The 14,524-nt window shown below is 40.8% G+C and overlaps 1 protein-coding gene across 1 annotated transcript; it reads right to left on the bottom strand.

Moving 5' to 3' along the window:
* Positions 1-5,576: 5,576 nt before the first annotated feature.
* On the bottom strand, positions 5,577-7,917 carry LOC308156439 (vacuolar ATPase assembly integral membrane protein vma21-like). The gene is made up of 3 exons (XM_080529777.1): positions 7,784-7,917; positions 7,128-7,237; positions 5,577-6,915 (listed from the first exon to the last, which is right to left on the bottom strand). Exons 1-3 carry the CDS (start codon positions 7,843-7,845, stop codon positions 6,773-6,775), a joined length of 315 nt encoding a protein of 104 aa, XP_080385903.1. The 5' UTR covers positions 7,846-7,917; the 3' UTR covers positions 5,577-6,772.
* Positions 7,918-14,524: the final 6,607 nt, after the last annotated feature.

Raw genomic sequence — 14,524 nt, 5'->3', positions numbered from 1 at the left:
AATAGTTAAATATCTGTTAAGACTCTGATTCCAACAATATTCTCTCTCTCAACTGGATGATAGAAATCAATGTATTACATATACCTTTACTCTACATGGCATAGTCTGATAAGTATTCTGAATTATCCAGAACTCTGTGGCCAAAAGCAGTCTCACAAACGTCCTGTTTCTCAGGACTACTGATAACGTCCGTTCTGCACCCCAATATCAAACCATTTACCCAGAGTAGCTCCCAGAACCTGGATGAAAAACAGATGTTTTCAATCCAAATAACTTTGGGTTTAGTGAACATCATATAACTTATCATATTACCTAAAATCAGGACCACGCTATTTTTTGTCACACCAATTTACTGCAGTGCCGATTTGGTCGTATTCTGTCTTGAGTTGCTGCTAGGCCAAATGCACTGCTTAATAAGAACCTCTGATGTAGGTCACTTTCAGATGGCTAGACATCTGGTAGACATCCGCTGAACTCCAAGTAGAGAACTTGTGACCCCTAAACTGAGAGGGCAGAGGGTTAGAGGCTGACTTAATGAAGTTTGAATGAGTTTTGTTGGGTGAATCATATTTTGGAAGATAGAGAGACACTGAGATAGGAGGAGAGAGGGAGAGAGGGGGTGGCGGGTTCTCTATATTCAAAAACACTAATGCTGCATTCATGACATGTCGGAAACTTGGAAATACGAGCCTCAGAGTGGGAAGAATCTATTTAAACGGCCCTCCTCCAACTTGTAATTATAAGTGGGGAAACTCAAGGCTATCATCTCTGTGCTCCGAGGTTCCGACTTGTAGTTCTCTGACGTCATGCCAACAAGAAAGTAACCGCATCCATGGCAACTGCATCCATGGCAGGAGTTTCAGACACATCGCCTACGCTAATGGAAAGCAGAAATATAACAACAATGTTTTTTGTTCAGACAAAGTCTGTTTTCATGCGGGATGAGATGCGTTTGAGAAAGTAATATTTGTTATGACTGGCCGATGTTAGCCATCACATGCGGGCATCCGTGTTGTTTGGAGTTTCTGACCTTACGTCACTTGAATGCGCCGAACTTGGAGGTCTGATGTCACAGGTGGGATAGTAGCTACACGTTTCTGAGTTGGCACCCTAAATCCTCACTGATATCCAAGAATTTACCTTAGTAGAGGACTTCCCATGGATGTCACAATGTGTAGTGGTCATGATGAACAAAATGCAAAATTTTCTGGGATGTGAAAGCAATTGGAATACACATTAATAATAGCAATACAACAAAAAGAACAGTAAGACATTCCTTTTATCCTTTAAACGTTAGGAGAACATACCACTGGGCCAGTAACACAGGGAAAATAATCTATATGACCTTTATTGCTCAAGGCTAGATCTGAGAATTCACTGCTTATCTCCAGATTTCATTAACCTGTTGTCATGTTTAACCCATTCCTTGTGTGGTTGAACATTCACCAAAGCTCGATGGAGAGACACTCTCTTTCTTAAAGGGGCAGAGTACAGAAAACATGCGTCTCCCATTGGACGGACCTGCTCCATTTCTGCATGCCTAGTCACACTAAGCAGCTCCGGTGATATTCTGACTGTGTTCAGTTTAAGCTTGCAGGACATGGCCCAGTAACCTACTTTCCCTCCACCAGGCTCCGTAACATCAGAGACTAGGCTGTGTCATCAGTTACCTAACGTTCACACAGCATCTTTTCAGGCAAAGAGAAGTGAAAAACCATTCCACACTAAGGAAGGGGACAGATATCCCCATTTCCTCTGTGAATGCACAGCTGATGAGTGTCCATGAGATATAATAATAATAATAATAATAATAATAATAATAATAATAATAATAATAATAATAATAATAATAATAATATAGAATAACAGGAGATGCAGATATAACCTAAGATAATGCATTTGGAAAAAGGCAACAAAATTAGGTTATTGGAATCAAGCAAGGAAACCAGAGAGTAACTCGTTAAATGCCTCGTCAAAGAGGTTTACGTCATCTCCCGTCTGGTTTTTGGCGGTTTTTACCTCACCTCATCATTACTTCACCTCACTTTGGCTCAGCCATACCAAACAAACCAGCCTCCTTGGAACTTTAACAGGACCATTGAGAGCCGCAAGCCAACACATTACTTGCACGAATTGCATCATACACGTCAATAACATACTGTAGCGAATGGGAATCTTCTAGTGTAACTCGCCCCATGCGGGAGTCAAACCCCGACCTCCCACATAACCGACGGCCACGCTAACCATTAGACCAAGAGAACTCTCTTGGTCTAATGGTTAGCGCGACCAAGAGAACTCACTTGGTCTAATGGTTAGCGCGGCCGTCGGTTATGTAGGAGGTCGGGGTTCGACTCCCGCATGGGGCGAGTTACACCAGAAGATTCCCGTTCGCTACACTGGTGTCAGAAGTGGGATGGAAGGAAGGCCATCGGAGAGGCGTGTCCACGTGAGGGACTTGACATAGTGAAGCGTGAGGGCACGCTCTCCCGAACGGTGAGGATAGTGTAACGATCCTGTATGAGGCCCCGTTAACAGCTCCTCCAAGGGAGTTAACTCTCTTGGTCTAATGGTTAGCGCGGCCGTCGGTTATGTGGGAGGTCGGGGTTCGACTCCCGCATGGGGCGAGTTACACTAGAAGATTCCCGTTCGCTACAATACATACAAACAAGCGTTGATGATTTCTGTGTTATCGTGTGCTGCTGCACTAAAGAAATTACCACAAAGGTTTTCCCATCATATACAAAATGGGGTTACATTTTCAAAGGGGACCCAGAAATGTTGCTCTAGTGACGAGAGCAAACCCTAAATGTGTTTAGGACCCCTGACATGTCTGCTGTGTGAAGCGACGGGGCCCTCAGCCTACAGGTTACAGGTAGCCTACTACTGTGTCTGCCTGCGTCGCCAGAAAACCCAGATCAGCTGGAGCTAGTCTCCTCTTCCTGTTTTAGTCTACTATAAGCCTACATGTTCATACTCCTATCTCTATTTCGGATGCATGTTCTGTGGATGTTTGCTTCAGTAACTTGTGTATTCGTCTGTGCTACTTATTGCCTCTCTGGGGGGATGACATGGTGTTATGTTTTCTATCCTTATCTACATTAGTCTACTGTATTTGATTTCCTAAACCTGCATGACAAATGTGGGACCAAGGTGCCATCCTCCCTGGGAATGGACTGCCTGTCTAGCTGGTGTTACTGAGGGAACATTCTGGTTGCTTTTGTTGGCCTGGTCATACTACTCACCATGAGTTGGCCTGGGTGGGTTTCTTGCCATTGTTACAGAGAGAAGTTAACAGCAGGTTTAAAAGCACCTGCTCTATCCGGCTATGGTTGCTATGTCATGATTCTCTGACATGTTTTCTATGACCTACCAGGTTTTTCAATGACTTACCAGGGTATTTAATTAACTTGTTCTTTTGAAATGTAATTAGGCTAAACTTCCCTGTTATGATTAAGGTAATCTAACAATTACCTTGAATGCCTCAAACATATGCTGATTTATTCACAAGCCAACTAACAGTCAGTCATAGCATAGGCTGCAGTAGGCTTCTCACAATTATCAGCTTTCATTGCGCCACAGTGATGGTTATGCCCGACCCAGCAGCGCAGCAGCGAGAGTTGGATAGTTGTGTCTTGTTATTGATAAATCCAAGTCGTGACATCACTGCAGCCGGCTCATGATGACTGTTCTGGAGTCATGTGTTACATAACACTGTATTTTCACAATGAGCTTACCGGTACTTTAATTTTCGTTACTCTCCCTCTCCATGACTGTCTGAAACTGGGACTAAAACAATGATCCATTAAAACATGTGAACAGAACACCTGGTATTGAATCACAGCCCTGTTTCTACAGATTGTCTGTTTGTCAATCTGTTTCTACAGATTGCTACAACTGCGACATGTTTTAATTAATAGCCTATTTCGACTGAGGGCTGCATGAGAAGCATAATGCATCAATCACTGCGTTACCTGGCCGTCCCACTTCCCAAACAAATGCATGATGAAACAAATTCTGAAGACCTCAAGACCGAAGCTTTTCCTCATGAAACAATAATTTGCTAGACTTTAATATATAACGGAGTGACACCGGCGTTTCACAGGACAACCTTCGATCAAGTAGCAGATCTCACTTCCACTACCACAACTCAATGTAGTAGCCTATAATAAAAACTTACAGCAAGTCAAGTAAAACTAATGCATAAACTTACCTAATGTCATGCAACAACGAGAAGACGATTCCAATATGAAGGGCCCATCAGAAATACAAAAAGGCTTTGCACTCCTCTTCTTACCACGAAATAGGGTTATATAACTGGCACCGTTTTTGTGAGCAATGAGTGACTTAGAAGTATTTTCTTTGCTGATGTTCATTTTCCAACCCACACACCTCACCATTTACATCATCAGCCGTCGTCGCACCGTAAAAGGAGTGACAGGGAGTGGCCAAAGCAGTGACCGACCCAAGCGCGTCGTATCCGGGTTGGGGAGGGGGGACACCGCCGGTGAATGATTGCGCATATCCTCACAGCGGAGGGTGAAAATGTAGGCTAATTGCTGAAAATCAACGACAACCTATCACAAGCAATTATGTATTGATCGAGACCATTTTCTTCAACGGTGTCATTTCGTCTCTTTTTCATTCAAGGACTGCGTTTGTCAGGCTCATAGCCTGGCTATCCATTTTGCAATGGTCCAAGTTGCATGACTTTTTTTTTTTTTTACACAAAAGCTATTGTTTCATTAATTTACAATACTAGCGTTTTTCTTTTCATTGGGCATACACACTACAGAATCACCTCATGTCTTGTTCAAGAAACAGCAATATCCGCTCAACCGGCTGTGTTGTTATGTATTCATATATATATGTATATATATATATGTATATATATATATATATTCGGATATATATATATATATATATATATATATATATATATATATATATATATATATATATATATATATATATATATATATATCCGTAAAAACAGGTGGGCTAAACTGGGTCATACAGGAGGCTACAGTATCGCCATCTGGTGACGGCCATGGTCATTGGCAAAACATTACTTTTAAGTCATCAGACAATTGCGCTGATTAAAAATAGTATGAATTCCGTGTTTGGATAATCATACTACAGTATTGCCTGCGAATTGTATACATTTTATAATTGTAATATATATATATTCTATGTCATATATTCTAATATATCTCGTAAAATCAGTTTCATATTTTAAACGTTCCATCATTAGTGTTGCAGACAGCAACGGAATGCGTTTAAGTATACAGTAGTTGCTGAATTTGGTAATCAGGTTAAGACTTAAGTGTTGTAACCTGTTGGGCAAATTTTTTCTCCACGCAACATACAGCCATACAATATCAAATGAAATTATTAGTGTAAGACATCATTCAAATACTTAATTTATTCGAGTAAACGATCAAATAATGAATACAATGTCTGCACTTGACATATAGGTTGTCATAGTGATGACAAGGATACATGGAGCAAGGTCTAGTAAAGGAAATTACCTAATTTTACAAATCTTGCTACTTTTGATCCATGAGATTAAGACCCAAGCTCTTTTGATGAGGTTACTTTCAAAGCATTCAGTATTATTGTGTGAATTAACAATGTCTGCTTCTGTTTGTGAACAAAGACATGATACAGCACTCCACATGTTTTTGTCTACCTGAAAATACTCATTTTTAACTAGTTCAGCAAAGTACTGTACCCACGGGTGTCCCAGGAGGGCTTTTTAAATGGGAGTGAAATATCATAAATACCACAGTAGCAGAACAAATCTGATGACAAGGGATACTATTGCAGGTAATTGCTACACTGTATAATTCAACACCATCAGGATGTGCCTCTCAGTGAATTTAGTCCATATCAGTGTGAAAATATACAAACTTAGAGGCTGCTTAGCAAGAATAAAGTTCAGAATGGTAAAGTGCAATTCACTGGTGGATCTTTCTTCATGTGTCAAGTAAAAACAATAATTAAGCATTTAATGAATAAAGAGAGCAGAAGAAGCCTGAATGCTGCATGAACGATAGAGACAAAACGCCATGGGGACTTCATTTATCATTCTGAATGTATCAAATCAACTGAAAACATAACGGGACCACAGGACAGATGGATGTCAATCATTTACAGATCACATTCAAAATAAACAAAAGCATTTCATATTAGAATAAAAAAGCTCTACAATTTATCATGAACATAACTGAGAATAATTCAAATAGATTTGTGTTGTTATCATTATCAGGCATTATCCTATTCAAAAAAAAAGAAATTTATTTTCCATCTTTCAGAAACAATCTAACACCCTACAGTATGATGCAATACAACAGCTGGTGATATCAGGTTGATATAAACCAATGACCACTGAATGATGATGACTGATCAATGAACATAAAAAGACCCATACCTAAATAAACACGGCAAATAAACTTGGTCTGACATTTTCCGATCCAGTTATCCATTTTGATTGAATAGAGCATCCTGCATTTCAATCACTGTTGACGCTAATTTTCATAACAAGTCAAACTGGACAAACTCTAAGATTGAGGAAGGCATTGCACTTCATTCCTACCACACCGACCACCACATTATGCATAACCACTGACACCTCCATGCCTACCAATGCATAATCCCTGGTTATTGTGGGCACAGGGCTCAATGCTCTAGTATAGCCTCACTTGCTTCTCTGTGTGTGGTGATGTGGATATGGTCTTCCCTTCCTAGTCCCCACACACACAGCCGGGTCCTCCTAGTCTTGCTTGCCCTCCCTGGTCTGATGTGAGCCCTCATTCCACGCAACGTACACGAAGAGGCCCAAGATCACATGGACAGCCACCACTGCCACAATGGCAGCGTAGAAATAACTGTCATTGCTGGAATACCCCAGAGAAGCTAGGAACATAAAGAAAGAAAAACTTAGTCACATAACATGTCATCAATAGAACTGACCTATGCTCATGATGGCATACATCATATTTAGAGAATTACAGCAGTGTGTATAATACACCATGACAAGACTCTTACCCTATTATTCAAGGGAGTTGTAAAACTAGATGTTAAGCAATTGGTTACACCTTTACAGTTACGGTAGTAATCAACCTTACCTTGAAATAAATACGTTTTAGACGTAAAATATAACCCTATTGGCAGGGTTATCATCATAATTGTGAAAAACAGCAATGTCTTCAGTACAGACAGTAATGATCCATCATTCCTGTAAGGGAACAACCCAGAAAAGACATGCATTAAACATCCATGACAAAAAAAGATGTTCCTTAGAGAATCTAGCTCCAAAACTCCTGGGGAGACCCCTGCTGTCTGTAGACGTCAACAACATCCAAATGTAAACAGTAGTACATCTCGTTCCAAATTGGGGCTAGGTAGCAACTAACCTCATTATAAGGTTATTACGCACAGCATATAACCCTGGAATAACCACGACTCAAACCTGGCCTTCGCGGGAGTTATTTACTGAGTCAAATATCTGTGTTATTATTTAATTTCAGAAAATCACATGACTCGGAGCTACGCCTCACAAGGAGGGCAGGGTAGCATTAGCAACCAATTCCATGCCGAGGTGCGATCAAAAACAGTATGTCATGACCACTGTGCTGAATAATAGACCCTTATACCTGCTGAGGTACGCTAACTCATTCCAGCTAGTAGGTAAACAAAACGCCTTGAACCCACTTTCTCTGTCATTGCATTGCCCTGCAGTGAGTCCTAGGCTAACTAGCATATTCGTGCATATTCGATTTACCCTCTGAAATCTGGAACGGGACCAGGAATTGAGTTCAAAGACTGCTTATCATAGTGTTCCATGTTGGTTTACTTTACAAGACGATCTATAGTGAAACGATTACAACGCAAATGTACTTTGTTCTCCGCCCATCTACTTCCGGTCAATGAAGATGACTTCAAAATAAGAGCGGAAATAAGAACCACAAACAACATGATAATCATCTTAACAAATGTATCATAAACGTTTTTTATAATAATATTACATAATATTTTGGTATAGTATTAGAATGGTTTGTAGTTGTTCTTATATCCTAATTACCCTGATGCAATTGTATTTCCCTATAATAATGGTCTGTACAGAACTATTTCTCAAATCATCTCTGGTACCACTCTCCATCACTAGGTACAGGGAGAATAAAAGGCTTGTGGAGAGACACGCAGAACGGGTCAGTGGGCCAGCCAACTACAACTCCCAGGTTGTTGTGTGTTGGGTTTATGTATTTGTTATATAGACTGTAGTGACGGGGGGAAAGCTGTCAGATGCATTGACACATGGATGAATGGGTACATAAAAGAGAGGATGGATAGATGAGAGTGAGGAGGTATAGAAAGATCAAAACAATTAATTAATTGAAATGTAAATGTAAGAGGTTAATCAGTATGGGTTATACTGAGTGGAGGAGTAGTGACTGGTGAAAGGAAGAAAGGATAATGCTAGGTAGTTAGATGTAGTACAATGGGGCTCTCAGCATGTTGGCCTAAATCAACATAATGTATCCTATTAAGTTTTTAAATACGTTTTAAAAGGAATTGCGGTAAGGAATAGCAGTGTTTTGTAATGTGGCCCCAGCAGACTTACAGTACAGAACACTGTAATAACATGTATGCAGATTATGGATACTATTTAAACTTTTTAAACATTTACTATTATCTATCTATCCATCCATCTATATTCCAATTTCCAAACCATGTTCATCAATTCCAAACTAAAATAAGACTAAACCCACAAGCCCTCTCTCTCTCTCTCTCTCTCTCTCTCTCTCTCTCTCTCTCTCTCTCTCTCTCTCTCTCTCTCTCTCTCTCTCTCTCTCTCTCTCTCTCTCTCTCTCTCTCTCTCTCTCTCTCTCTCTCTCTCTGTGGCTCCCCTGGTGTTAGGAAAGGGAAAAAAAAAAACTTTTAGAAAAAGAAAAAAAAACGCAAGAATGTATGTAATGTAACATTCATCAGACAATTATAGTAATGAGTTAGGATGGGGGAGCAAATGGGATAAGTTTTGTAGCCTAGAATCTACTTTAAAATGGAAGTCAAACAAACATGCTTTACAAATGTTTTCCAAAAGTTATATTGGCTATTCAGGGGACCACATCTCCCAGCTTTGCAGGCTGAAGGTTTCTTTTAGGTACATATATATATATACACATATATTATATGATGAATGAATGAATGAATGAATGAATGAATGGACTTTATTGTCATTGCTACAGTACAGGTACCAAACAACGACATTTAGGAGGGGTGGCTCCCCTGGTGTTAGGAAAGAAAAAAAAAAAAACTTTTAGAAAAAAGGTAAGGTAAGGAGCTGGTTTACATAAATAAAGGCTATGTACACAATCCACTGTAAGAAATGCGCTATACAAATAACATTTGATTTGAATTTTTTATTTTTTATTTTTTTTCTCCTCTCTTTTCTGAGTCTTTTTCTTTCTTTTTTCAAACACGGTGTAAATGTGCTAACCCAAAACACTTAAAGTAGGGAACTTTGGATTTCTTCTTTTTCGAGTCTTTTTCCATTTTTTTCAAGCACGGAATAAACCCAAACCCAAGCCTAACCCAAACCCTAACCCCAAACCTAACCCTAACCACTTAAAGTAGGGAACTAGGGATTTCTTCTTCTCCTCTTCCTTTTCTGACTTTTCCCTCATGACCTCCAACTGCAGCTTCAGCTCCGTGCTCTGGACCTCCTCCTGCTGCAGCTTGGTCTGGGAGAGGGAGAGCTGCTGACGACAGGTGACCAGGTTGATGGTGACCATCTTCTGCGCCTCCACCTCCGCCCTGCTCCTCTCCTCAGCCTCAGCGGTGCGCTGCTCCATCTGCACCTGATGGGAGTTTAAAGCTCTCTCCTTCTCCTCCAGCTTCTTGGCGTCAGCTAGGGCCTGCAGATGGGTGGCTGTGAGGGAGGCCTTCTCCTTCCCCCACTGGTCTTTGTCCTCCTGGAGCTTGGTGCGGGCCTCCTCCAGGACCCTGATCTTGTCCTTTGCCTCCTTCACCTTCTCCAGGTCGGAGTTGTTGCGGAGGAGGCTCTTCTTCTCCTTCTCCATATTGTGGAGCTTTTTTTGGAGGGCGCTCTCCCTAAGTTGGCTCTCCATCACCTCCTCCCTGCAACGCCCCAGAGCCTCCTCAGCTGCTGCCTTGGCCACCAGGGCCTCACTCTCCAGGACTCTGTTGTACCACCACCACCACCACGACCTGTCCTCTGTATATATATTATATAAAAAAATATATCAAATTATTTATCAAAATAACCTGTTTATATATCTGATCTGACGTTTTTTTCCCCACTTCTGTGGGAAACTTCGCTAGCAACACGAGTAGAGCTTACTGTCGTTACCTCAGCGGAGATAAAGTAAGGTATCTTAGCAACGTAATGTTGCTTGCGAAGTTTCCCACAGAATTGGGGGAAAAAACGTCAGATCAGATATATAAACGGGTTATTTTGATAAACCGGATACATTTTGTGAATATATATGGTTACTTTCTCGCCTGAAAACAAAACTTCATAAAATGACATATTAACACTTGTAGAGCCAAATTACAGCTTTTAGCCAATGGCGGCCAAAATTTAGGATTTAAAAACGGAGGGTTTTGCTTTGCTCGCTGATTGGCTAATGTCTTCTTAGTAACAGCTAAGTTATAACTTACACCACTAGGGGTATGTATACATATTTAGTAGTTACTAAGCTCTACGTCATAACTAGTGTGCTTGGTGCAACCCATTCAAGTTTAGTAGTGACTAAATCTTGATTTAGTAAATACGCTATAACTAGGGTTATTTTGTACTTAGTAAGAGGTGGTGCAACCCTAGCCAGGCTTTGAGCATTGCACTTTCACAGCTCATTACCCCTGCCACTGACCTGGAAAAGGTGATTCAATGATGGAAATTCTCCCGATTGACAAACATTTCACCATGTCTGTAATTACCTTATAAATATCTCCTCTACATTCACAGAATACTTAAGATACATCCTTGAAAAAACACTGTTTTAACCAGAGTGTGTGAGGCAGTCAAGCATTTCCAGAGCACCATTTCTCTGCATTAATAAAATGATGAGGTGAGCCTCCTCTGTGTTCACTTAGAAAAAGAGCAGGGAGAGAGACTTCGACAGTACACCTGGAGTTACTTACCAAGCGTCACATAGTCGTAGGGCACATAGCCCGTGATGTTGGCGGCATTGCGCACCTTCCACCAGGCCATGTTGGAGTCGTCCAGGAGAACGAGACGCTCGTCTTTCCGGATGTCAAGTTCATGGTCCTTCTGTGCCGTGTAATCCCACTGGGCTATAACAATCACCTCCTCTGTCATTTTTCATGGAGTCCCCCTTGGTGGTTCCTTCAGTTAAATCTGATAAAGGAAAATAAAATGCTAATGTTCTACTCTTCAATATCTAGTTTCGTAGACAGCTCGAACCTAAATGTTTTTTCGCAGGCCTTGTGGCGTCATTCTAGTGACGTCACAGTCGCCACCTGGTCCTGAACGTTCGAACGATTAGCAAGAGCGTTCTAAACGATTAGGCCTGCCAGGTTTGGGCATGACAGCTCCGCTTTTCTCCCCATTAGGGGTTGTAGGATGGTAGGGCAATACCGCTACCTGATTGGTTGGCGAAGCACTCGTGAAGAGCCCCCTCATTGGCTGGCGAGTCTACCGTCTATAAACAGAAGAGTCACGTGGGTCTGAGGGAGATGTATGTAAAAAGACGGTGAAAAATTAAATAAAATCAATACACTTTTTAAAAAGCGTGAGAAAAGCGCAGCTGCCGCCGCCTTTTTCAGTTGATTTTATTTAACTTTTCACCGTCTTTTTACATACATCTCCCTCAGACCCACGTGACTCTTCTGTTTATAGACGGTAGACTCACCAGCCAATGAGGGGGCTCTTCACGAGTGCTTCGCCAACCAATCAATCAATTTTTCCTTTTCCCATAGGGTTGTATGTAAAAAGGCGCTTCCCCCCCCCCCCCCCAAAAAAAAGACGTCAAGTGTGAACACCCCCTTAATCACCATTTAAAAAATACATTTTTGGAAGATTTTGTCTTACATGTGTCAACATACATGTCCCATATGTATTATAGTAAATGTTTGTGTTGCTGCACTCTGTGTAGAGCGGGTTATAGGTGATACAACCATCCAACCTATATTGTAGGCTAGTCTGCAAAGTTTTGTTACGTTTCTGTGCGTACTATGAAATCTAATCCTGCCGGCGCCACCACACACAATGGTAACTAGCTAACTTCGGCTAACTCAAGTAGCGAACACAGGCGCTTACCTTGCTTGTGTCCCGTGTTGCTACTTCTGATGCAGCAGGTCAACTGGCCTGAGAAACTGCCGCGGGGGTTTTTATAGACGACATTTGATTGTGACGTCAAATTTCCTCTCTTTATGACGTCATCCTGCATGTTTTCTGAACATTCTGATCTCAGGAGCTCATGAAGTTTTTTTTACATTTCTTTTTTTTTTTAAACAATGATAATAATACAAATAATAATATTAAAAAGCCCCATATCTATTCATCTCTCATTCTGATCATTAAAGCATTAAAGCCCTCGAAAATAATCATCAAAATATCATCATGATCAAAATGCAGGGTTCCCACGGGTCCTTGAAAGTTTGTGAATTTGAGAAAAAATAAATATATGTTTTTTGTTTTAGAGAGGGAGAGAGAGAGGGGAATACAATCTAAACTTGTTAACGTAATGTTAGTAAATATGCTCCGTTGCGCTGTCTGCATGTCTCTCCCGCTATCTGAGTCGCACCACGCACGCGCCTCAAGGACATCCCGGTGCAGGTTAAGCGGCAGCAAGCAGCTGTAGCTCTGCCTGGCAAATGTACATGTCAGGATGTGTGGCTCACTAAAGACATTTACAAGCAATGGATTTTCGGGTGCGCCGTCACCGTAATGTAGGGGTGTCCAGTGAAGTATTAAAGAGCCATGAGAGTAGATGAGAAGAGGCAAGGCAAGGCAAGGCAAGTTTATTTGTATAGCACATTTCATACAACAGGGGCAATTCAAAGTGCTTTACATGCATTATTAAAAAATACAGCAAGAGGAGCATAGGAAAATAAAAATTACAATGAATAAAAGCAAATATAAGAAGTAAATAGATAAAACATTTAAAAAGACAATAGTTAATGGAAAAAAGACATTGATAGAAGTGTTTGTGTTTAATCATAACTGGTGCAAAACATGAAGGTTTTTAGCTTAGATTTAAATATTTTAAGGGTTTGGGCCTTGATCACAAGATGATCACATGGTCAAAACACAGGTGTGTCCACATGGATGGCTTGATTAGAGCACAGAGGACCACAGAGAGCAGGGGGTCATTCCACTAAAGGTGGATCAGTATAGCGGCGCTATAAATAAATGCGGCGCTCAGGGAACTCGAGATTGGATTTCAAGCCTCAGGTGATTCCTCGAATGAGGATCAGCCTTGTGTCATCAGTGTTCACAGAAGACAGGCTTACAAATCTTCGATATGGGCGCGTGCACGCAGACATACGCAGCCCAGAAGAGTCGATCTGTCGAAATGAAGATACTCCACTCTGCAGGGGTACTACATTTGCGCAGCATTCCGAATTATTGATTTTTTATGAAGACGGAAAAATAAGATGTAAAATAGTGCAATACTGCCGCAATTAACAAGGCGAGGGAAATGGTTTGGCAAGAAATTGCTGACCGATTAAATGCGTAGGTCATACTAGCCCCAGTTATTGTTATATGTTCATATTTTAATAAATGAATATTTACTACTGTGGTGATATCAGCAGCAGGCTACAAACCGTCATATCGCCACAATGGCCTAGTGGTATCGACCGCTGCCATAGGATTTATTCGTCATTTTATATCGGTGGTTCAAATCCCTCTTCAGGCGCACTTTTTACTGCATTTCGTTGTCTGAATCTAATCTAAAATCTCATCTAAAAAAGTATTGTAGGCTATAAAATTATGGTGCAGGCTAATTTACAAGAACTGACACGATTACAATGGTGTTTGAAACCTTTGCATGAAATCTTCGGTTAAATGTAAAAAAAAAAAAAAAGAATGACTTAGTCAAGTCTCGAACTCGCAACCTTTGGAACTCGAGTCCGCAGCCTTAACCACTACGCCAGCTAGACTGCTGTCATGACGGCAATGCAAGTTGAGACAATTACTTCTTTTTTTTTTACACTCTTCTTTATCTATCTATCACACTTTCAAAATATCAAGTTATCTATCACACAATCAAACTATCTATCGATCGATCACACTTTCAAAATATCAAATTATCTATCTATCACACAGTCAAACTATCTAATCCAGCGGTTCCCAAACTTTTTCAATCAGGCCCCCCTTGGGTAATTGGAAATATTTTCGAGCCCCCCCTAACCCGGTCCCCACCTAGATTGATATAATTAATTGTATAAAGTTGTACAAACATTACATTTTCTCTTCTAATAATAACAAGACACATATATCCAACTATAGTTTTATATTTTATTATGGGTTGAA

Source organism: Nansenia antarctica (assembly GCF_963989245.1).
Source record: "Nansenia antarctica genome assembly, chromosome: 4".
Classification (NCBI taxonomy): domain Eukaryota; kingdom Metazoa; phylum Chordata; class Actinopteri; order Argentiniformes; family Microstomatidae; genus Nansenia; species Nansenia antarctica.
This window is presented reverse-complemented; position numbering and strand designations above follow the sequence as displayed.